General features: G+C 35.3%; 1 protein-coding gene across 2 annotated transcripts in view; it reads left to right on the forward strand.

Annotated features, from left to right (window-relative positions):
- The first annotated feature begins 1,725 nt into the window (after positions 1–1,725).
- The window catches only part of LOC111049586 (U6 snRNA-associated Sm-like protein LSm1), a 41,820-nt gene continuing 16,544 nt past the window's right edge, over positions 1,726–27,001 (forward strand). The window contains exons 1-3 of one of the 2 annotated variants that reach the window (XM_022335700.2): positions 1,726–1,988; positions 6,300–6,385; positions 8,624–8,808. In XM_022335700.2, the coding sequence (XP_022191392.1) occupies positions 6,337–6,385; positions 8,624–8,808 (234 nt within the window). In that variant the 5' untranslated portion in view covers positions 1,726–1,988; positions 6,300–6,336. Of the gene's footprint in view, positions 1,989–6,299; positions 6,386–8,623; positions 8,809–10,072; positions 11,718–27,001 lie in introns of those variants that run through there. The other variant, XM_039427528.1, reaches the window with a different exon arrangement.

Here is a 27,001-nt window from a genome sequence, read left to right on the forward strand (position 1 = left end):
GAGCTACCAGAGGACTGTAATTTACTATTCAAATAATCAAATACAAACAAGGAGCAAAATTTACTCTTCAATTTGAGCCAGGTTATTTGTACAGTTAAACTCTGCATTAATGAACAATAAAAAAGAGCAAAAACTCACCAGATTTGATCCAATCTTGACTACTTGCCCTTTTAAGCCTTTATTAGGTGTTTTGATCAGGTTCAGGGTGGGGTGAAATCTGGGAATAAGACAGGTTCTGGCTTCTGGGCCGTCTTCTCGTTGATTCTGTGTTCAACTTGAAGGCTATGTACTGTGTTTCGAACAAAGCTCAAACTGATTCTTTATAAATTCAAATCCGATTCAAATTAATTCAATTTAACACTATTTACGCTGTTATATTCATAATTCACACACACTACACTCAAACAATCAATTACAAGAAATTTCTGATTGAAATTACATGACAAAAATACAAACTTGGTCTTCACAACAACGGGGACGAGACAAGACAAGAACGACTGATGAAACAAAAAACTGAAAACTAGGATGACAAGGCAAAACAGCTGGACGATCTGCGCTGGCGCAAACAAGCCTGCTATTGGCAGAACTGCAGTCTGGGATTTTGGCGCTACAGTTCGAATTCTCTGGCCAGACCAGGTATATACAGTAGTTCAATTGAAATATTATTCATGATTGTAAATGTCATAATGTCAATAAAAAAATTACGGTGTTAAACTATACAGTTAATTTTGTAGACCTACCAGGATACGCTATTTTATAAATTGTAACTCATTCTCTATTAAATGTATGCCAGCTATGAATCATATTAAGTCTAAAAAAGCTTTGATAATATAAATATGTAATATTTATCCTACACGATTCAAAATCAACACTTTTTTACTTGAAAGTTTTGAAAAAATAATGAATTTAGTCTTAAACTCCAGAATAGAGTTGAGCGCACCCGTAAATACATCGTACTTAAATTCGTTTAAAAAGAAACTAATTTAGATTATCAACAATGTTTTTATAATTTATTGTTGATCAATAACATGATAATTCTTATTTATAAACCATGACTCGGCTAAACTTAATACTTTTGTAAAAGAAGTAAGTTTGAATTTGAATAAGCTATCCTGAAACATGTAACCTACAAATTGGTTAACCAATAACTAAAAATATTAATATAATTCAATGATTACTACCCTTGAAATTTATGATGTAGGTTAAAATTTGAATTGGAAAAATGAAATAGGTAACAAGTCATTATTTCAAAAAAGTGATATCAGTTGAATTATTAACGTTTATTCACGAAAAATTCCATTCAACATAGGGTTTTCAATGTAAACATGGGTTGAAGTGTACGCTTTTGAACGGCTGATCACCTGATGGTTCTAGCACAGGAGGAAAGAAACACTACTTATGCTTTTCTACTTTATACTTATTCCGTGGTTCTAGCCTTGTAGTTTCGTCACAGAATATACAGAATGGAAACTTGTAATCAATCGCCTATCTAACCAATGCTTTTTACATGACGCCAATACTAAACACGTCACGTGACCTTGGGAAGTTCCAATCCTGGTCTTCTGATTGGCTCGTAGCGGTGAACCAGATCAATTGATCCGGATCATTAGAGTGATCCGAACCTACCATCAATACTATTACAATGCGGCGCTTCCTAACAAGATGGCGGATTTTAGCGTCAGGGTACTAGCCAAGTTTCCGTACTGTATGTATACTGTGGTTTCGTAAGCAACGATTTTAGCTCGTTGGATGAGGACTCGTTTCGTCTGCCTTGTTTTGTTAGGTTATGGACTATGGAGTACTTGTCAAAAACGTTCTTCGTGTTTCATCCAGCTAAGTAGTACTAAAAAAGGTTTAAAAGTATCAAGTGTAAAGTTACATGAAATATTAAAAAATGTAACTCCATCTTCATTATGATACCGTATCGTAATCGTTTTCTCAATTCAAATTAATTGAATAATTTTGGTCTACATTCATATCATATTATAGTAAGTAGGCTACTGTAATATTTTTAATTCCAATACTTTATTTAATACGTTTTTTATTATTTACAATGAATAAGAGCTCACTTGGAATTCTGTTGAACAGTTTATTTGTGATTAATTTGATCTGAAATGTAAAATTGCATATAACACACTAGCTGGCAGGTTCGCTTCGCTTGCATTATCCGTCTGACTAGAGGGATGAGCCCCCTGGACCTTCAGATGGATCAGCTCCTGGATCATTCAGAAAAAGGATCAGAATTTTTCATATGGGCTTTCTTCTTTCCATCAAAAAGTTGAAAAAGACTTTCAGGCTTGATTCAATAATCAGTTTTTTTTAATTAATCAGTGCAGGGTTGCAAAACCCTTTATTTTTTATCAGAATTAATAAATAGGCTATTCAATTATTTCTCAATTGGAGCCCTGGTTATAATATTTTGAGAATTATCGTGATTCAGTCTAATAGTTCTTTGAAATTTAAAACAGGAATGATATGGAAAACTTAAAAATCATCTATATCTAACCTTATCAAGTATGAATTTGCTTGATAAATGTAGAAATATGCTTTGAAAACTCAATTAAAAACTTGAAAACAACGCTGTAAAAGCGCCTATTTTGGGCGTAGCTTTAACGTGATTTTGAAGACAATATCTAGACACTAACTGAACTTCTGAACATTTTCTCTCAATTCTTGAAAAATGTTGGAAAACGCTAGGGAACGCAAGAAAAAAAATACAGTAAAACCTCCTTTTTGGGCGTATCTTTAGCGTAATTCTGAAGTCCCCTCAAGACAAAATTCCTAGATCTTTGCTGAACCAAATGTGAACATGATCCGTTAACTAGTTTTTGAGAAGGCCTAGAAAACGCAGGATAATCGATTAAAAACCCCCGATCTTGGGCGGCACTTAGGCCTTTTAACTTTACACGGAACTTAACTCCCAATACAACATTTTTATACCTCAGCTGAGCCTGTGTACCAAGTTTGAACATTTTGCCAATTAGTTCTTGAAAAGGCTGAGAAAACGCAGATTTTGGACGTATCTTTAGAAATTTTTCTAAATCCGTTCTTAATGTGTCTCTAGATGGCTTATTGAACAAACCTGCCAAATTTAAACGCATTTTGTCTATTAGATTTTTAGATCTGTTGATTATGAATGAGTGAGTGAATGAAAACGCAGTTTTCAATTACTTTAGTGCCATTTTGCTTTTATATTATAGATATAGAAGATAGACTATTGAGTATGATTTATGTCTGAATACACACTGTTGATTTGTACCGTACTTCTAAACACTAATGAACTACAAAAATATAATCATTCCTCTTTCTTTTTATACCAATTACGCAGTGTATAATTTAAAGTGCAGCCCGATCAAGCTCTCAAAAATGAAGACAATAGTTTTTGATACGGTACCTATTCAGTTTGTTCAAGGACTGAATTCTGAAATACTGTCAAGGATGAAGGATAACTTTGCCCGATTTCTCAGTCGTTCCATAAACTTTTTATCCATTCAATAACTTTATTGAATCGATGAATATGAGAAATGCGTTTCTAGAACACTCCATAAACTTATTGAATCCATAAACGCAGCTGCGTTTGTAACAAAGTTATTAACAAAATGTTAATAACTTAATCCTTATAGATTGCATTAGATTGAAAATAACTTATCACACACATAATGAACATATAAGAGTTTGTCAAGTTCCGTTCAATCTAATAGAATCTATAAGGATTAAGTTATTAACATTTTGTTCATAATTTTGGTGTAAACCCAGCTCTCTCGATAAACTATAGTGCCAAAACCCAGCCTATAAATATTTATGGAATGGATAAATGTGTCAAATTTTCGGAATGGAACGGAATGGATCAAATTATCGGTTTCAATCGAAAAATTAAGTGTAGGTCACCAGTATTTTAAAAATAAAACAGATTAAAAGTTGCGCTATATTTAGCATTGCTAGCCCTTATCTGGTGTCAGCCATCTTGTTTTGGAGTCATAAGTCGAAAGATTTCAGTAACGTGGAATCGAGCAAGATTTGGTTGGTTACCATAACATCAAGACCCGGTTGCACAAAAGCCGGTTAAATTTAAACCGTGATTAATTTCACGAGACCCAATCAGAGAAGGCTTTTTGATAAGGCTCTGATTGGTTCTCGTAGGATTAATCACGATTGAAATTTAACCGGCTTTTGTGCAACAGGCATCAAGTTTGTTTACGAAAGTGGCCGGATTGGGGTCATTGTCATGTTGCCAGATTCATTGAACAGATAAATCGTTCCATATGGATTCTAAAAATATGTTGAAGAGACCAATAAAAATGTATTGAATACACAACGTTGAATCAATAGCTATAGCGTTGTTTTTTGAACGACTGAGAAACCAGGCACTAGTAGAGAAAAATTTCAACATTTTGATTTTAATCGAATATAATAAGCTCAGATTATTCCATATTAGTCCAGTCAATATAGACATAAAAAAAGGGGGTGTGCTTGCAATTCATATTGTAGTTCTGATTTTTTAATATATTATTTGGGTACATAAGAGAAGTCCAGAACTAATTTCTTCATGCAAAATTTCCTTGTGCTACATACAGGGTGGCCCAAAAACCTCGTATTTTCGGCTCATTTTTCCAGTTTTCAGCTATATCTACCAAATCTCGTGATCGGACAGAAAAATTTGCTCTTGCCTTTTTTTAGATTATAAAATTATGAATAAAATGAGATCATTTGGAACTCTCTATCTCCAATGAGTACTGAGTTATGATTTTTCAAAAATGAGTGAAATATGAAGAAAAAATCAATTTTGATGAATTTTAGTTTTTGATCAACAATATCTTCCGATTGTTACTATTTAGATGTATAATTCAAAATCCCTCTGAGCGTATTTTTGTGCTCTACAATCTGAGATCAGGTAGAGCGCTCTATCTCATATGGATTTCCAGGTACACCTGACAACAATGCTTCTTGTATTGTGAAAAACACCTAATTTTCAGCTTCAACCATCATCACCAACTACATTGTCCAACCACATTGATATTTCGCACAATGACATAAGTTCATGAGATTATGTTCTATGAGAATCACCCGTTAGATGCACTTCATTTAAGTATTTCCTAGTGGAGAGGCGCGCTTAAGGACACCTCAAGGATCAAAATTCATCAAAATTGATTTTTTCTTCAAATTTCACTCATTTTTGAAAAATCATAACTCACTACTCATTGGAGATAGAGAGTTCCAAATGATCTCATTTTATTCATAATTTCATAATCTAAAAAAAAGGCAAGAGCAATTTTTTCTGTCCGATCACGAGATTTGGTAGAAATAGCTGAAAACTGGAAAATGAGCAGAAAATACGAGGTTTTTGAGCCACTCTGTATATAGCACTAGGAAATTTTGCATGAAGAAATTGGTTCTGGACTTCTCTTATGTACCCAAATAATATATTAAAAAATCAGAACTACAAAATAAATTGCATGCACCAATGTATATTAGTGACTGGACTATATCATCCATGTACAAATCAAGAGCCAATGTGGCCGTCGCCCTTGGAAAAATAAAATGTAGGCTGATTACTGTAAAAAATCTCGGTAAGAAGCATAGATAGCATCTAGGCTGTTTTACATCAATATATTATGACTGAAGGCTATTAATAATCGTAAAAATTTCAACATTCTAAAAAAATAATCAAATTTCAAGCAATTTAAATTTATTCAATTCAATACAAACACACAATAAAAAGACAAAATACAGTAACAATACAATACAACTATTAATTATACTATAATAAAGGAAAGAACTGGCTTATACAATAAGGGATATGAAATTCATCACGTCCGAACTACACAACTGATTAACTTTCAAGATTCTGAATTCACCGAGGATGATTATAGACTTATTTTAAATTCTCCAAGATTTTAGTAGGTCAAGTTTTTAATTTTTCATGCTTCCAGTTTGTTATATTTTGCTAACTTTGCTTGGTATTGAATTGGAATGAAAGCAGTAAATTGCATGCATGAATAATCCACGATATTCAGACACGAGAGTCTGAATTGGATTTACTTGTATTCTATGCAATCAAGTGTATTTTTAAAAAATAAAAGAAGCCTAAGCGGTCAGGAAAAGATACTTTAGTCAAATTATTTTTTAGATACGTTAGTCAAGATTGTAAATTTCAATAGAAATTAATATCAAATGCAGAAGACTAATTATATAATATAAATTTTATTATTGAAAAATTGCATGTTATTTAGGCCTACTATGAATTACAAAGTACAATATGCCATTATATTATAGTGTATTAATTTGAATTTCGTTTTTAGGTATAGGATTTGAAATTACAGTATTTATTCAAATAAAATGGATACTTTTCCTCCTGGAACTGCGACATTATTAGAAGAATTAGATAGTAAGTATCACCAATACCAAGGGGTTCTTCAAAAGTATATTCTATAAATTTGTGGCATTCACCTGATTTAGTCAACATGAGAGCTCTTGCTATGGTTAAAAATACTATAGGGGAGAAGTGGGAGGTTTGAGACATTGTTTATGTTTTATGCCATAAAGGTTATTGGAAGTTTAAAAAATGCAAACGTTTATCAATTGGATCCTCTCCAGTGAACCTTTGAGTATCATTTGTGCTCTTCCTGCTTGTTATAAGAACTGTTAATATTATTTTTATTCAATATTTACTATACTGATGTTTTTTCTCAAGGCTCCCTTGGTAGGGGAGTGTTGAGAAAAATGAAAAGAGGCTTGAGACACTAATTGAATTTACAAAAAACTCAATTTCCAACAAAACTGAGCTATTTATTGAAATGAATTGAAAAACACTCGTCTACTGATATTATTAACAATGTCTCACATCTATTAATATTCCATCAAAGTATGAATCAATATAAAATTAGTCCTTCATAAAAACAAAAATCTGCATTGGTAGCCTTCAATTTTCTCACTAGAATTGGGAAAATAATCAATGATTATTTGTTATTAAGTCAGGAAGAACTCACTATTCGTATAGGCTACCTCAGTAACTTCTTTATTTCTCAGTAACATCAGAAAATACGACCTCCAATATAACTATTTCCATTTTTCTTTTTTTACTTCATAATAGGATAGGATATTTATAGTGTGACTCTCCATGACTACAATGGTACAGTTCTGCATACATCTTCAAATAAATATTGAAAGTATTTATATTTATCAATTAATTAATTAATAGGAAAAACTGGAGGGAGCCTTGAGACAGTAAGCATAACCAAAAGGAGGCTGTGTCTCTAGCCTCCCTAAACCAATTGTTTTAAGACTCCCTTGAGTACATAATTTTTTTATAACATTAATTAATTTTTTTCCTGAAATTAAAAGGAAACTAGATCATTAACAGCATTCTACATGCCTTTGTGAATCGTTGGTGGCTGTCCAATACGAATAATTCTTCTTTGGTTAACTGCTAGTTGACAGCATTCTTCTGTAGCACCATGTCTCAAAATCAGAAATTCTTCTCTCTTCTTCCACGCTCATCGTCCAAGCTTCACTTCCATAGGTGCAATGCACCATATATACGTTTTGAGCAACTCTTATTGAAGATAGATAGTTGAACTCCTTTACTTCTTTTATGATTTCATTCCTCAGCCTTATTTCTGTCATATTCTCTCTGTTTCTGCTAAAGACTAGTATTTTTGTTTTGAGTGCGTTTATTCTCATGCTGTATTCTTTTTCCATAATTTCATTTGTTATGTACAATTTTTTTCCAGATCCTCTTTACTTTCTGCCATAATTGCTATGTCATCTGCAAATCTCAGCATGTCTATTTTTTCACCATGGATTTTCACACCCACATTCACTTGCTCTCTCACCCTCATCCTGTCAATAGCCTTCTGAACATATCGATTGAATAAATATTGGGATAAGAAGCAACCTTGTCTTTCGTCTTACACCTTTTTGGATGGAAGGTTATCGAATAATTCCAATTTCTTGTGTATAAATCTTATAGATGAGCCTTCTGTATCCGAAACTTATGCCAGTTTGGTGTAGGATGTCTAGGTAATCAGCAATGACCCGGGAACCCCATTTGAATTGAAAATTCATAGATACATCCCTAAAATCTGCCACATATGATGAACTAAATCAATTTTTATAAAGATTAATAAAATCGCTATATCTAATTTCACACTACAAAATAGGGCTTTGAGTGGCGCATAGTAGGCCTACACTCATTCAACAAGTGTATGTCAGGCCATAAATGTGTCACTCTGAATCATCAATACAAATTTTCTGAGAAATCTGAATTAACAGTGAGCGACGCTCAAAAAATCTGAAGCGTATAGTAACAAAATAATTTAATAAATAGATTACATCGCTTGTGGCGGTGTGGAATCACCTTCACTGATAGTGAAGTATATGTGTTTTATTGTGTTTGTCTGATCGAAGATCTTAATGATTTTATTCTTATTCATCTTGGACAGCTAAAATTGTCTAGATTTGTTACAAGGTGCAGAATATTTTTTGTACATCTAAATTAATGCCATTAGAACTTATTTGTAGGATAATTTTTCTCTTTTTCTACTACAAGTTAATGCATGTTAAGTACGGTACGTATTTATGTGACTTATATAGAAAATTTTATCTTTTTATTTTCTGATTACAGAGAAATTAATGGTTTTACTACGGGATGGTAGAACATTGATTGGATATTTGCGAAGTGTTGACCAGTTCGCCAATTTAGTGTTACACGACACTATAGAACGTATCCATGTGGGAAAAGCGTATGGTGACATCCCTCGTGGTATCTTTATTATAAGGGGAGAAAATGTTGTACTGCTAGGTGAAATTGTAAGTGAAGCCACTTTTTTATAGAAACTTTTTCACTTCTCCAGTTAACAAAGAGTCTTATTATTATCACTTCCAATACGCCATCACATACAATGTAGAGCTCATGTGGTTGTGGTACTTAATCTTCTTCTGCGAAAATTATAATTATCACAAATATTGTACAATAAGTTATCCCGTGCAAGTTTCTGCTATATAGTAGCCCTTCTTCCTGCCCTTGAATCAATGCTCTCTGGATCTTGTTTCATACAATCACAGCCATCTTCAGTTGCGATTAAATTAGAAGTAGCTGTGATATAGATTGACATCACACTCTGTATATAAATAAACATTATAGTACCCTTTTTCAAGTTTTTAATATAAAGTAGGCCTATCATCTTATTGATGTAATGTTTCATTTATGAAATATCATATTAAAAACACAAAACTGTTTTATATTAAAAACTTTTCAATAAGTTTTTAAAACTTTTCATAAGGTTATAATGTTAAATAAAAATAAGTAGCCCTGAATACATACATTTTAGGTTTTACATAATTCTCATTATACAGAGTGAGTCATATGTATGGGAACCCTTCAATAAATTGGAGACTGTTGTAGATATAATACTGAGACTTTTAGGATAAGTTATTGGTCAAATACTCTACCTTTTGACGTATAACTGAATTTCAACCCCTCATGAGGGGGTGACTTAGGGGTTGTGACTCGAATATTTTTTATGTAAACACCCACTGTGTGGTACATCATTTTAAAGGCCTTCTCAAAGCAAGAAAGATGGCATCGATAAAAATTTCTATGATACTTGTATCTAAAATGGCGCCTGATTGAAGTTTTAGTTTTCAAGGAAATGAGGGGTTGTAACTCGAATATTTTGAATGTTAACACTCATAACGTGGCACATCATTTTCAAGGCCTTTCAAAAATAAGAAATTTATTACCAATAAAAATGTTTTATGTTACTTTTTTATCCAAAATGGCAGCTGATTGAAGTTTTAGTTTCTACAAGAAATAATTTATAAAGTTCAATCAGCCGCCATTTTGGATAAAAGTATCATAGAACATTTTTATTGATGTCATCTTTCTCTTTTTGAAAATGTCTTTAAAATTATGAATCACACAATGGGTGTTTACATTCAAAATATTCGAGTTACAACCCCTCTTTTCCTTAAAAACTAAAACTTCAATCAGCCGCCATTTTGGATACAAGCATCATAGAATTTTTCTATTGATGTCATCTTTCTTGGTTTGAAAAGGCCTTTGAAATGATGTTCTACACAATGGGTGTTTACATTTGAAATACTCGAGTTACAAACCCTAAGTCACCCCCTTTTGAGGGGTTGAAATTCAGTTGTAAGTCAAAAGGTAGAGAATTTGATCAATAACTTACCTTGAAAGTGGCCCCCTGTGGGTTGGGGGAGCTTTGAGTCGATAATGAATCATACTCAATAATGTTTTGAAAACCAGAATTCACCCACAGTATCCATGCTTGTCGTAGGAGGCGACTAAAATGGACCTCAAGGCAACTCTGAACAATGTACAACTCTGTACAATTACAAAAAATTGTAATGTAAATAAATAAATAAACTCCAGAAGTTGCCTTGCCTTCAAACCCACGGGATCTGTCCCATCAGGGCAATTTCGGAGGGACAAAAATAAAAACCAAAGAGACCAGAGATGGGCGAAACTCCAGGCACAAATGTGGGTCAAGAGGCTGAGTCGAAGGTGGCCGGCGCCCTAGAGGCAGTTTAGCGTCCCCTCTCTCAGCGGAAGGACCTACAAAAAGTCCAGTAGTGGAACTCACGAGTTTGGGGGTGGAGAGGCCAAAACTCAGCCTGCAACCAGGTGATGAATGGAATGTTAGTATAGGGGAAAACTCCTGGTTCTTATAAAGGACATCCCCCTCAGAGTTCTTATCTGGCAGTCGATGAGTTCGGATCGGTGTTTATCGAAGCTTCAAAACAACTCTTAAACGTGTTGCAGCGTATCGGCTGGTTCGATTAACATTGAAGTAACGTTTGAAAGTGAATTTAAAAGTGTGTATTCGAATTTCAATACTATAAAATGTTGAAGTGTGCTAAATGCTCCAAGGACATTGCGTCGACGAAGGACGGATGCTGTGTATGCGTTAAGTGTCAATCCCATTACCACACAGCATGTGTAAGCGAAGCGAAGACACGTGCTTCACTGGTTAACTGGACATGTGAAAAGTGTGACCTTAAGAATAAACCATCAAGTATCAGTGAACAGGGAAACGATAAAATACTAGAAGCGATTTCTACGCTTAGAAGTGATATGAACAAAAGACTGGACAGCATGCAAAATAAGTTAGATGAAATGAATGGTTTGAAGGAAAAAGTAGACAGTGTTACAGAGAAAGCAAACATAATAGACGATAAAGTGCAACAGTTGAATGCTGAAAAGTCTAAACTACAACTAGAATTAACTGCTGCTAAGAAAGAAATAAACGTTCTTCAAAAACAAACAAAAAAAAACAATATCGTGATTTCTGGAATCCCAGTGCAACCAAATGGGACCAGTGTTTTCCCTTTCCTGAATAGAATAGCTCAATTATTGAATCTGCCTTATTGTCTAACGGATTTTAATGCTGCACATTGGTTACCAGTTCGGGCGGGCGATCAGCGATCCCAACCAATAGTTGTGTCTTTCAAGGAGAAGAAGATGGCCTCCGTATGGACAAACAATGGCCATGTGATGGCTAAAAGAAATCCTACATCACGTCCATTCCGAGTCAGATGTCTGCTGGACCTTCAGGACAACACGCTTTCAGCTGCTGACGCCACTGGAGGCGGCGCCGCCCCCGCCCCCGCCGACGCACACGATACAGTTGCTCAAGCGCCGCCGCCACCGCCACATACAATCACCGTCAGTCAATAGATAAGTGCTCAAACTCAAGGTAACAACACAATCAAACTATTTATAATAAAAAACTATATATAAATTCAAGACTCAGTTATAAAGCCGCCAAGCAAGAGTTGTGAGACCCAATCATAGTGCAAAGGAGTAAACCCAGTATAATTGTATAAGTGGTGCCATTAGACTGATAGTGATATAACATAAGTAATCAAATTAACTGTTAATTGCTTTAAAGATACAGGGTATATAAGTTAACATACAGTATAATGATGTATGATATAGTATTGCATTGAATTTTCCCACTCGTACAGCGTAAAGCTGAAAATTTATAGGAGAGATAGCAAGAGATTTTTCATTAGAAGATAATATATAGAATTCTTTTCCCTTTTTGATATTGTGGTAATTATTCATATTAAATGAAAAAGACTAAGAAATTGTCAAAGGAGACAGGAGATCAGTCACTGGTATAAAATAAGGGATAGCTTATCTTTCTACATTTATATTCTCCACATACAACTGGCAAGCAAACCACACAAGGCTGAGTGGGATTTCCTAGACAACAAATGTAGGGAACAACTTTTTAGGAGATTGAGTGAGAAAACAGTCACTCAAAACAAAAAACTGCAGAAATCTCTCAAAGATCAACATCCGACACTAAATAATAGGCCTATCATTCAACATCAACACAAGTTTGCTGATAGGGTAGCTAATTTCTCACAAGTCGAATTTTCATCCTCAGAGACAGAGTTACTAGGACGAGGTAACAAATACAGTAGTCATAGCTATTTGGATAACCAACAACTTGAACGACTAGCTTGCAGCATTGATAGCGATTGGGAAGCCTCAAAGAACAAAATACTCACTAACAGATGTGCTGACATAATTCTTCAAGAAAAGACAAGGGAACTTCGACCAGAGATCACAAAAACGGCAGACATCATGAAGAATTTAGAGAAGAAGATGATAACCAATGACCTGATGATTTTGAAAGCTGACAAAGGATCCACTACAGTAATAATGGATAAGTACGAATATCTAAGTAAGGTAAACCATTTCATTGCAGATAACAATTTTATTGAGATCCAATCCCACCACCAAAATCAATAGCTTGATTAGAAATAAGTTGACTACCACCACCAAATTATTTAATAAGAAAGAAACTAAGTATCTAACAGTTATGAATCCATATCCACCTAGACTTTTCGGTCAACCTAAATTACACAAAACTATAAGACCAGTGGTATCTTTTGTTAATTCCTCCTGCTCTAAATTAGCTCACAAACTGAATAGCACCTTTCGGTCATTAACAGGTTTTCAACCAAAGTTTAGTATTAAAAATTCATTGGAGTTGGTCAACAATATAAAGCATATTCCTGTTCTATCATCTTATAAACTTGTGTCATTTGATGTTACTAATTTATTCACTAACATTCCGGTGGGAGAAAGTCATGAAAGAGCTGAGGAAATAATGAAAGCCTCTATAAATGATCATACACTCAGAGAAGAACTGATAGGATTGATGAAGTTATGCACTCAGCATAATTATTTCAAATTTAACAATAGATTTTTTGAACAAAGAGAGGGGTTGGCAATGGGGTCACCCCTCTCACCACTCCTAGCTGAATTATTTATGGATAAGTTAGAAAGTAGAATCTTGAAAATAGTCATTTCAAAGATAAAATTGTTTACTGGTTTCGATATGTTGATGATATTATTTGCTTATGAAAAGGAAGTAACAGACAACTAGACAATTTTCTTTCCTATCTGAATGGATTACACAGAGAATAAACACATTCTGTATGATTTCATTAAATTAACTATATTACCTCAAACTCTAAGCCTCAATACAGAGTGAGTTATATGTATGGGAACCCTTCAATAAATTGGAGACTGTTGTAAATATAATTCTGTCACTTTCAGGATATTGTTTATTGTTTTTGAAGGGACGGATTCAAGGATCCAAAGGTTCAAATAACCCCACACGTCAAGCGAAACTTATTGTGTTCCCAAGTAGTCTGTTAGTTAGGCAAACCAATACCTATGTTCATTCAATTCAATTTATTTCCATCAAAAAAATACATCAATAAAACATTTACAATACAATTCAATAATAAATATTTACAGGAAATAAATATTCGCCCACATAGACTATTGGTCCATGTGTGGGGGAAGAATTCCTATCTATAATAACTGTAAAATAAAAAATCTGCAGAATTCTACCTTAATATTATTCTCACTTAACTATTACAATATTGGAAATATGTTATATAAAGAAAAATAAATACAAATCATTAATAGGTTTTTTTAATAAACAGAGCATGATGTCGTGGGTTTCTTTTATTAAAGACTTGGTATTATGTTGGAATACCTATCTCCTAAAGTTTTTAAATTACAGTACTTATTATAATGTTCAGAGTGCTGCATCACAGTACCAGAGTTAACAGAGTTTGAATCAGAGTTTTTCATTGGAGTTGGTCAACAATATAAAACATATTCCTGTTCTATCTTCCTATAAACTTGTGTCATTTGATGTTACTAATTTATTCATCAACATTCAGGTGGGAGAAAGTCTTGAAAGAGCTGAGGAAATAATGGAAGCCTCTATAAATGATCATACACTCAGAGAAGAACTGATAGGATTGATGAAGTTATGCACTCAGCATAATTATTTCAAATTTAACAATAGATTTTTTGAACAAAGAGAGGGGTTGGCAATGGGGTCACCCCTCTCACCACTCCTAGCTGAATTATTTATGGATAAGTTAGAAAGTAGAATCATTGAAAATAGTCATTTCAAAGATAAAATTGTTTACTGGTTTCGATATGTTGATGATATTATTTGCTTATGGAAAGGAAGTAACAGACAACTATACAATTTTCTTTCCTATCTGAATGGATTACATCAGAGTATAAAATTCACTGTAGAGGTAGAACAGGATTGTGTATTGAATTTTCTAGATTTAAGAATAGATCAGTGGTTCTTTGACAATTTCTTAGTCTTTTTCATTTAATTCTTTCCCCTCTTATATATTTGTTTTACTCTGAATACAATGTGAATTATGTCATTTGACAATATTTACTCGTCTGATTAATGAGTTGATTAAAATGATGATAAGGGAAGAGAGCTTCATCGCTGAGCACTAAAGAATGAACTTTCGTTTTTATCTCATTCAATTTGTAATGAATCAAAATAATGGTTATTAAAAATATATTTTTCTATTGTACTATTTCTATTTCTGGGAAATCTTCCAATAACTCAATTTCAAAAAAAATGTTGTAGCAATAAGGTTTGATAGTTTTGTTTTTCCTCTCTTGATGAGTCAAATATTGATAATCAGATTCCCTTGAATATATTTTTATTTCCCCTGGTCCTATCTCTGGAAAGCTCTTCATGAGGCTCTATTTTTGTTTATCTTTTTTTTGTGTGCTTGAAATTTTTTAAACCATTTTTGCTACTCTGAACTACTATTATTTTCTTCACTTTGTATAAATCAATATTCAACTTTCAAGCGGCTTCACATTGTTTTGTTTTGTTTTTTTTCTAAATTCTAAATAATGTGAGCTGGCCGGTGCGCTGACAAGATTTAGAAGATAGTCATGGATAAGGATGATTATCTCGAGCGACCAATTATTGACTGTTTTGAGTTCAATAATATTGTAGATTACAATGCTTTCAATGATACCAGTGGTGATTATCGTGGGTCGAATAGTTTTAGCGTGCTGCATCTAAATATTCGTAGTTACAATAGAAATTTTGACGAGTTATCAATTTTATTGCATGAAATCAAAACCAAATATAGCTGTATTATTCTAACAGAAGCCTAGCTTGGAGATGATAGTGATCTTGTGAGTATTGAGGGCTTCAGGTTGCTTCGTTCCTACAACTGTATCAATCAGTGTGACGGTATTGTCGTATATATCGATGAATCTTTATCAGTAACTAGTAACCAGCTGATTGTGGGAGGAGTTGCAACCTGCCTTGCTTTATCTTTCAACTGGGCTAACTGTCCTTGTCAAATTTACTGTATTTATCGCAGCCCATCCTTATCACTATCAGCTTTTAACAACGGACTGGAGGGCTTACTCAGTACTGCGCCGCCGAATCAAAGGAGCTTGAAAATCATTGCCGGTGATTTAAATTGTGACATTCTAAACCACAATTTACAAGAAGAGCGTTACCTGGATATCTTATGAAAATGGGTTTGTAGCATGCATTGATAAAGCAACTCGTCCCACAAGCAATACCTGTATAGATCATTTTTTCATCTCACTTCCTAAAAACCTCTTTGTTTACTCTTCAATACTGAAGACAGACATAACTGATCACATCACATGCCTCAATATCAATTCAAGCGATTCAAATACAAACAACTCAGATAAAAACTACTATAAGAAAATTAACTGGCCAAATATAACAGATTCCCTTAAGAACGAAACCTGGCAAAGAGTATTAGAATCAACTGATGTAGATACCACTTCTATCAATTTCAATAGCATTATACTGGAAATATTGGAGAAAAATACAACAACTCATGTTCACAAAGCAAAAAGCAGAAAGTTGAAGCCTTGGATTACGGGTAGTCTTCTGTCATCCATACGCCGCCGTGACAAACTAGCTAAAGAGGCCAGAGCAAACCCACAAAATATGTTACTCAATTCAAAATATAAACGATATAGAAATACATTGAAGTCATTAATCAAACGCGCGAAATTTGATTATTATAAAATTAAAATACAAGAATCTAACGGGAACCCTAGGAAATTCTGGGACATTGTTAATGATGTTGCGGGACGGCCTACAGGCAAATCTTCCCTTGAATGCTTTTGAGGGACATAGTAACACTGCACCCCCCTCTTCCGAAGATATCAAACAAATAGGTAATGAGTTTAATAGGTATTATGTATCAGTCGGTCGCAGGCTGGCTGAGGCTCTCGACCCCGCCGGTCCACTTGAGGTGGACGACGCTGACCACGCCACTGATTCTATGTTCCGGCTGCGGCCAGTTACACGGCAGGAGCTTATTGAGGTGGTAGGGAGCATTAAGGGCAACTCTGCGCCGGGCTGGGATAATATACCATCAAAATTTATTTAAAACAATATTGCCACTTTGATTACTCCCTTGCTTCATATAGTTAACCTCAGCTTCAACACAAATAAATTTCCAAAACCATGTAAGATAGCCAAAGTGGTACCAATCTATAAATTAGGTCAAAAAACTTAACATCTAATTACAGACCGATTTCTCTGCTTTGCACCTTATCTAAGATCATTGAAAAATGTGTTAAATTACAGCTTGCTGATTACTTGGAGCGTGAGAAAATAATATCAGATCTCCAGTTCGGTTTTAGAAAGGACAGGAGCACGTCTCATGCATTTTTTGAGTTTTCTAAAAACATAGCTAAGGAGATTGGAGATAGGAGACGTGTCCTGGTTACTTTCCTGGACCTAGCTAAAGCATTCGATTCCATAGATCGACATAAGTTAATTTCAAAATTGCATTACATAGGTGTTAAATCATTGGAGTGGTTCATAAGCTACCTGGAGAACGACCGCATCCATTACGTTAGTATAAATGGCATTAACAGTGAAAAGGCTAGAATCGACTATGGAGTGGATCAGGGAAGTACACTGGGGCCGCTTTTGTTCCTGATATACATCAATAATTTAGAGAAGGTTTCCACGGGTGGCAGGTTGTTCCTTTTCACTGATGACGCAGCGGTGGTGTCATCCGGCTGCACGTGGGATGAAGCTTACGAACAGGCAGGAGCAGACTTGGTCAAAATTAAACGCTGGTTGGAGCAGAATACCTTAACATCAAATATAGAAAAAACCAAGCATCTGACAATATTTTTCAGAAGTGACAGTGACCCTGCTCCGAGAGACGGCTGGCCCTCCACTCCTGTGGTGACCTGCAGTCGGTGGACTGCAGCTGCAATGTCATAGACTGTGTGGAACAATACAAATATTCAGGTGTAATAATTGATCATAAATTATCCTGGGTTCCACACATTCAGGGAGTTAAAAACAGGCTTAGAAAACTCATTTACGCCTTTTCGCAGCTTGGAGGGGTGCTGACTGTGGGTCAGTGTAGGACGGTTTACTTTGCCTACGTGCAGTCGTTGCTCCAGTATGGTGTCCTGGCGTGGGGGGGGGGAGTCTTGGCCGACGCGCTGCATCCACTAGCTGTCACACAGAGATCACTCATCAAAATAATTCCAAATAAAAATATCCGATTTCCTACTGAACAACTCTACACCGAATTTCCTGTTCTTGACATAAGACAAATCTACAAATCTAACTCTTCTTATTTTTATCAAATCGTACAGAACAGAAATTTTTTGCACAAAACCATAACTACCCCACTAGACATATGCTTAATATTGGATTTAATACACCTAGAGCTACCTTTACATTGGTCAATAACAACCCATTTCGTATTGCTCACCTACTTCATCGCAATCTTCCAATCACAATAGAAGAGGCTGAGGGATGCAGTGCTGCAAACTACAAAAATAAGATAAGTCACATGGTTGCTTGGTATTGGTCGGGAGGCATCAGAAGACCTCATAAACTTGCCTTATATGTAGATTCTGATTCAAACTCTGTTAACTCTGGTACTGTGATGCAGCACTCTGAACATTATAATAAGTACTGTAATTTAAAAACTTTAGGAGATAGGTATTTCACTTTTTGTGTAGTTGAGAAGTTGATATTGTGGTAATTATTCATATTGAATGAAGAAAGACTAAGAAATTGTCAAAAAACCACTGATTTATTGATAATTAGAAAGACTGGTTTCGGTTATTACACCATTGTCAATCTATGATAAACTAAAACTAAATACAAGAGCAGCAGAATTTATACTAGTAGGCGAGTACTGCTATTGGTCGAGGGCATGAACGCCTGCCATTGGCCTAGCCAGACAGTCTCCTCCCCCTCAACGGTGTGACAAAATGGCGGCTTAAGCAACAGAATCGCCATGATAATAAAATATACTTTGAGTACAAAATAAGAACCAAGAAAACAAGTGTGAAAGATAATAAAACAAATATGTAAATGAAAAAACTATTGACTAATGTATGCTTACAATTTTATGATGAAACTAAATTTGTAGTGTTGTACTGGTTGAATCTGGTCATTTAAACTATACTGGGAATTTTCCTTAATTACTCTTGTTATTTCTAAAGCCTCTAGAATATTCAAAGATCTGCCTTTGTTATTAACATGCAGAAACTCAACATTCTCCTTAACTGTGAACTTGTGATTATTTCTTATCAAATGTTCTGAAAAGTTAGATTCCCCATTTTGTTTACTCCAATCTCTGATGTGTTCTTTAATTCTACTTTTGAAACTTCTACCAGTCTGACCCACATAACAAGCATTACAATCATCACATTTAAGTTTGTACACCCCGCTTTTATCCCAAATATGAATTTTGTCTTTACTCCAGCTAAATAGACTATATAAAATCGGTTTGGTCTTGAAAGCAACATGAAATCCATTCCTCTTCAATTCCCTACCTATCTTATCAGATACAAGCCCTGAATATGGGATTGTTATCCAAGTCTTCTCCTCACAGTTTGAGCCTACAAAGCTAGAATTGATTGAAATTTGTCGATTAATTTTACTCAATAATCTGTCCACCATACTTTCTTCATACCCATTTTGTGACAGCTATCTGTTTAATTTTAGTGATCTCGATATACAAATCATGATGGCTCACAGGTATTGTTAGTGCTCTATAGACCATACTATTGAAAGCAGCAAGTTTGTGAGAAATAGGATGACAAGAATGAAGAGGAATGATAACATCAGTATGGGTTGGTTTTCTGAAAATAGAAAACTTATGAAAACCAGTGCTATGATCTATTCTTAAATCTAGAAAATTCAATACACAATCCTGTTCTACCTCTACAGTGAATTTTATACTCTGATGTAATCCATTCAGATAGGAAAGAAAATTGTATAGTTGTCTGTTACTTCCTTTCCATAAGCAAATAATATCATCAACATATCGAAACCAGTAAACAATTTTATCTTTGAAATGACTATTTTCAATGATTCTACTTTCTAACTTATCCATAAATAATTCAGCTAGGAGTGGTGAGAGGGGTGACCCCATTGCCAACCCCTCTCTTTGTTCAAAAAATCTATTGTTAAATTTGAAATAATTATGCTGAGTGCATAACTTCATCAATCCTATCAGTTCTTCTCTGAGTGTATGATCTTATTAGAGGCTTTCATTATTTCCTCAGCTCTTTCAAGACTTTCTCCCACCGGAATGTTAGTGAATAAATTAGTAACATCAAATGACACAAGTTTATAGGAAGATAGAACAGGAATATGTTTTATATTGTTGACCAACTTCAATGAAAAACTCTGATTCAAACTCTGTTAACTCTGGTACTGTGATGCAGCACTCTGAACATTATAATAAGTACTGTAATTTAAAAACTTTAGGAGATAGGTATTCCAACATAATACCAAGTCTTTGATAAAAGAAACCCACGACATCATGCTCTGTTTATTAAAAAAAACTATTAATGATTTGTATTTATTTTTCTTTATATAACATATTTCCAATATTGTAATAGCTAAGTGAGAATAATATTAAGGTAGAATTCTGCAGATTTTTTTATTTTACAGTTATTATAGATAGGAATTCTTCCCCCACACATGGACCAATAGTCTATGTGGGGGAATATTTATTTCCTGAAAATATTTATTATTGAATTGTAATGTAAATGTTTTATTGATGTATTTTTTTGATGGAAATAAATTGAATTGAATGAACATAGGTATTTGTAAACTCTAAGGTTCAACTTTAAGAAATTTATATTGATTTTAAATTGGTAATCAATAGTTTTGATGTAAAGTGGACTGTATTGAATAGAAAAGAAACAAGTGATATCTCTACAGAAACAAGTACATGCAATGAATATATAAAAGAACAACTCACCGAAAATCTGCAGAGTATCTAATGTAAATATTTATATTATTGAGCTTACAACTCCCAGGTAAGGTATTCAGGTGTCCCCGAGGTAGGAGATGAATCAAGGATGGTGAAAAGGCAAGCTTAATTGTCATCTACTGTTGGTAAATTCGGCTTCCATCATATAACGTTGCACATATATTTCTGACGAGATATTTACAATGTCTTTAAAGACTATAGATCGGTGAACTTTCCAATCGAAAAATAATAGTTTAAAACTTTCAACTAAAGGGAGTTTGGCAAACACTCTTCCAAACGTAGGTTTATGGTGTACGATTTAACATTAACGAAAAAATAATAATTTGAAGAACAATTTTCTTCTGGGAATGATCGACGAATAATAATTATCAATTCCCGACTCGAGGCAAGCTATTACTAAGCGAGACTGAACTGAAAGAAAAAACCCACCGGCTAGTGAGCGCGACGCACTCAAGTGAAAGAAATACGAACTGAACGAGGAGCGCGCGTCCAATTCAAAAACGAAAAATGAAAACTAGAGCTGGCTCCAACATCCCCCCCCGGCTGAAAAGCTATTTTCAGACAAGGCTAGAGAACAAAGAAACAAAAAAAACAATGAATAAACGACGAAAGAAATAAAAATAAAACAAAACGAGAATAAAACAAAAAATGCAAAAGGAAAATTATTGAGTAGGCAACGGATACAACTTTGTAGCCGGCCTTTTGAAGCGACCATTGGCGCACCGCACCATAGCCACTCGAACGACACCGTCAGCACCGGGAAATACTTCCTCAATCACCCCCAGAGGCCATTTCAACGGTGCGACATTTGGTTGATCCACTAGGACGATTGTACCAACCGTGAGAGGGGTGGAATCCTTACACCATTTCACACGGGTTTGTAATTCATGTAAGTATTCTTTGCGCCAACGACTCCAGAAAGACTGAACCATTTGATTGACTAATTCAAACCGATCCAATCGATTCATTGGACGATCTTCCACATTTAACATAGGAAGGTACTTAAGAGGTGTCAAAGTGAGAAAATGAGCCGTGTGAGGGCGAGGGGTTCACTCGGATCCGCGCTCATTTGACATAACGGGCGTGAGTTAAGTACAGCCTCAATTTGAACTAAGACAGTGTTCAATTCTTCGTAAGTCAACAACTGGTTACCAATAACTCGAACAGGTGTGACTTTACTGATTTTATATTCGCCTCCCAAAGACCGCCGAAGTGAGGTGAACCTGGCGGGATGAAATTCCACTCAATGCTATGATCAGCAAGTTCATTCTGGAGCAGGTTTTGATATTCCTTGGAGTTCAGCATCCGTGACAATTTTATTAGCTCATCATAGGCGCCGACGAAGTTGGTACCATTATCGGAATACATGACCTTACAAGGACCTCGTCGAGCAAGGAAACGGCGAAAAGCTGATAAGAACATTTGGGTCGATAAGTCCGAAACTAATTCAATGTGAACGGCTTTAGTTGCCATACAGACAAAAAGACAAATGTACGATTTAAATATGAAGGATTCCGACGCCTGGCCATGGTGATTCGAATGGGTCCACCATAATCAACTCCACATTGGACGAATGGTTTAGACGACAGAGTTCTACAGGCTGGCAGATTGCCCATTTTCGGCGGTGTAAGAGTGGGACGATAGTGAAAACACTTGTTACATTTTCGTACATGACTCCTTATAAGACACGGGCTGATAAAATCCAATATTTTTGTCTCAAAATAGACGCCAATAAATGAGGTCCAGCGTGACAGTGCTTTTCATGAAAATAATCAATCAAAAGCGTGACCAATGGATCATTTTTCGGTAATATAATCGGATGACAGCTGTCATAATTCAACTCAGAATTTTGTAAACGTCCACCCACACGAATAATATCATGATCAAGAAAGGGTGACAGTTGTTGAAGATGAGAAGTACATTCTTTCCCAGCTTTCAATTCCAGTAATTCTTTCGAAAAATGAATTTTTTGTACGACTTTACACAAATGTTTTTCTGCCAAATCGAAATCTAATTCATGAGGTTTAGGCAATAGACGAAGTACTTTCAATATTAACACCATGATACGCAATAGACGTTGGTAGTTGGAACAACGAGCAATTAAAAGATGAATCGAATTAATAGATAATTTTCCGACTGTACTACAGTGACAATTGAGTGAACCTTGACCTCAGGTAGACACTCTATAGGTTCCAGATCGACCTTGACGGGCCAATCACTCTCTTCTAACATTAGCCAAGAGGGGCCAGACCACCACAAATCATGATTAATTATTTCAGAAGGGGATAAACCTCTCGAAATGGGATCAGCTGGGTTTGAATTTCCTGCCACGTGTAACCAGTCGTTGATAGGACAGTCTTGAATTTTCGTAACTCGATTAGCGACGAAAGATTGCCATCTAGATGGACAGCCCCTGATCCAATGTAAGACAACAGTAGAATCCGATAATGCAACAACGCGAGTCACGTGACAACGAAGGCTCAAAACAGAGACAACAACCTGTATTAATTCAGCGAGCAAGAGCGCCGCGCATAATTCAAGCCTAGGTATGGATAAAGTCTTAGATGGCGCGACTTTTGATTTAGCGCACAACAATGTGATAGTTGCAGGTTGCATATCCATTTGAGATTTTATGTAGATCACACCACCATAACCTAAAGTCGATGCATCACAGAAACCAATGACAGTAATTTTCGAATCATTCATCACTCCTAAATGACGTGGTATGAAGAGATTGGACAATAAGGGAACTCCTTCTGACATGTCTCCCATTGAAGCGCAATAGAGGGAGGTACTGAATCGTCCCAATCAAGACCAGCATTCCATAATTGTTTAATTAAACATTTAAGAAACAAAGTTAGGGGTGACAAGAGTCCCAAAGGATCGAAAATGCGTGCTACTACCGATAAAATGTGACGTTTGGTAGGAACAGACTGATTAGGATTCACTGAAAAACAAAACGAATCACTACCAGGTTGCCATTTCAAACCTAGGACAGCCAACAAATTTCCCATCTCGAAATCTTTAGACAAGGCCGATTTTTCATCTCCGAGAAATCATTCATCAATTCAGGTGAATTGGAACTCCATTTAGTAAGTTCGAATCCGCCTCTCTCGAACAATTCTTTAGCCTGACTACAAGACGATTTGCTTCACCTAAAGAAGACACACTTGTCACCAAATCATCCATAAACATGTCACTCGGAATACGAGCTTTAGCATCAGGGAAATTTTCACCTTCTTCTTGAACAAGTTGATGGACAGTTCTGAGAGCTAGAAACGGTGACTCACTCAGACCAAATACGACAGTTTTTAATTCAAAAATTTGTATGGGATCATTGGACGAAAATCTCCATAACAAACGCTGAAATTTGCGACACGATTCATCGACAAGAATCTGTCTATACATCTGCTTTATATCAGCAGTTACAGCGATAGAAAATAACCGAAAATTGACTAACAGAACGAAAATATCCGTTTGCAACTTGGGGCCGATATGAAGTATATCATTCAATGATACTCCAGTAGTAGTTTTCGCGCCTGCGTCAAAGACAATACGCAAAGGCGTTGATTGACTCTGAGTTTTGATTACAGCATGATGAGGTATAAAATAACCACTTTTATCACTCTGATTTTTTATCAATTCCATGTGTCCTTGTTTGAGATAATCCAAGAGGACATCGTGATACACTAAACGCATGTTTGGATCACGTGCCAGTCGTTTCTCCAAACTGATGAGTCGACGTTCTGACATAGCATAAGAATCACCAAGACAATCAGGGGATTTTGAAAACGATAATGAGACAACGAATCTACCCGAATTTTCACGACGAACGGACGATGCAAAATTCTTCTCGCATTCCAACTCATCAGCAGTGAGTTGTTTTCCTACATCTGGAACGCTTTCCACTTCCCAAAATTTTCGAACTAACTTATCCAACGGTGATGTTAGACAAGTCATCAAACACGTTGAATTTTCTGAAGATTGAGTTAAAATAGGGGCTCTACCCATCAAAATATAACCGAAAACACTTTCCAAGGCCATCAAATAATTCGAATCAATTTCCACACGACCATTTCGGAAAATATGGGGCACTAATTCAGCTCCTATAATAGCGTCAATTTCGCTGGGAATGTGATAACTTTCATCAGCAAGTCGAAGACCAAACAAATTTGATAATTTAGAATTATCAATTTTACTAGTGGGAAGCTGTTCCATGATTTTTTCGACAACTAATGGTTCAATGGAAAATTTAACACTAGAATCGAGTCGAGATTGAAGCGTGACAAAAGTACGACCAAAAACTGATTGCGAATTTCCGCCAAAACCATTCACAATTAATTGGAAAGGAGAAATCGATAGTTGCAATTTACGACAAAGTTTACGAGTAATGAAATGACTTTGACTAGCTGAATCAACTAAAACTCTTATTTTGTGCAATCTACCTCTCTTATCAGGTACCTCGACTTGAGCAGTTGATAGTAGAACACTATACGGTGCCGACTTCGAATCGATAGAACAACAGGTAATAGTATTATTTTCTACCTTTTTCGCATCCGAATTTGATGACGAATTTGAAGCATTTCCGAAATGTAAAAGCGAATTATGCTTCTGACTACATTCCTCGCAGTTGGAAGAAGTACAATCTTTACTACGATGGGCTGGCGAGAAACATTTCAAACAGCAACCCTTCTCCTTAACAAAACGAAAACGGTCCCAAGGTGATAACTGACGAAAAAGACGACAATTGATCAATTTATGATTTGTCATCGAACATTTCAGACATTCTGATATTTTTACCGGTGATTTGGTCACTTGCGAATTCGATTGAACAACCAACACTTTGGATTTTGGTATTGGTTTCACTACTGGCTTGCATTGTTTAGACGATTCGTCATGCGGTAACGATTTAATCTGCCTTTCGATGAATGAAACAAAATCAGTATATGTGGGATCATCCTTAGTATGAACTGAAGCTTCAAATGCCTTTCGAGAAACAGGATCTAAAATTTTCAACGCTTGGAACAGAAATATTGCATCAGATACATCTTCACCTCGTAGGCGTTTTAAAGCAGTAATTGAACCACAGAACTGATCGACTATAGAAACTAAACCTGCACGAGACTCAGATTTTAGACAATTGAATTCGAAAATTTGTTTCAAGTACACATTTGAGAGTGAGCGGGGGTCATTGAACCGCTTAATTAATGCATCCCAAATAATTTCATAATTATTAGCAATAGGTGGTAGATGACGTGAAATATTAGCCGCTTCTCCAGATAGTTTGGACACCAGATATTGGACCTTTTGTTGATTTGGAATCGATTTGTTGTCATGAATCATGCATTTAAACATTTCGTAGAATACCGCCCATTTTGATTGATCTCCGTCGAACACAGGAATTTCAATTTTCGGTAAAATATTAGACGAATCCTTATTGGAAGATACAGGTTGAGCCGGGGTAGAAACACTAGGTACAACCTGACTGCGTTTTTTCAATTCACTAGCAATTGCTTCCATATGTTCGAACATTTCCATATGTGAACTACTAAATTTGGGTACAAATTCCGGGTCTTTTTCCATTTCAAGCTCCTGTATTTCCATTTCAACAGCTTCATAATCCTGAACAGTTTTAAGAGTGGAACTATAGAGAATTAGAAATTGTTTAGCACTAGCTTCTTCTTTTAAAGCCTTTTTCGACAAATCGAAAGTACGTTGAATACGATAGAAATATTGCTCAAGTTTAGCTCGTTTGAGCTTTAACTTCTTTTCACTCATGATTGGATATTGGAAAGGTCTTAATGATTTTCATTTACTAATTTTCGAATAAAATTACGAATGCAACAATGAACGATTTTCATTGATGATTCAAGCAAGCAAAATGATAATGTTAGTACAAATTGAACAGAGAAAGCTCAATAGACGAAGCAAGCTAAGCGATAACGTTATCAGCATTGCAAAGTAACGGTTCCGATCGGACAATAGAGATAAGAGTGAACCAACTTGATCGGCTCAATTCATAATGTACAAACAGGTTTGAACCCTAGCATGCACAAACGATTTACAATAAAATTGGATAAGTGCTTGCCAAATATTTGAATAAAAAATAGCCAATAAAATCTGGCCTGGTGGACCAGTGTAAACTCTAAGGTTCAACTTTAAGAAATTTATATTGATTTTAAATTGGTAATCAATAATTTTGATGTAAAGTGGACTGTATTGAATAGAAAAGAAACAAGTGATATCTCTACAGAAACAAGTACATGCAATGAATATATAAAAGAACAACTCACCGAAAATCTGCAGAGTATCTAATGTAATATTTATATTATTGAGCTTACAACTCCCAGGT

This window comes from Nilaparvata lugens, chromosome 4 (assembly GCF_014356525.2).
Source record: "Nilaparvata lugens isolate BPH chromosome 4, ASM1435652v1, whole genome shotgun sequence".
Taxonomy (NCBI): Eukaryota; Metazoa; Arthropoda; class Insecta; order Hemiptera; family Delphacidae; genus Nilaparvata; species Nilaparvata lugens.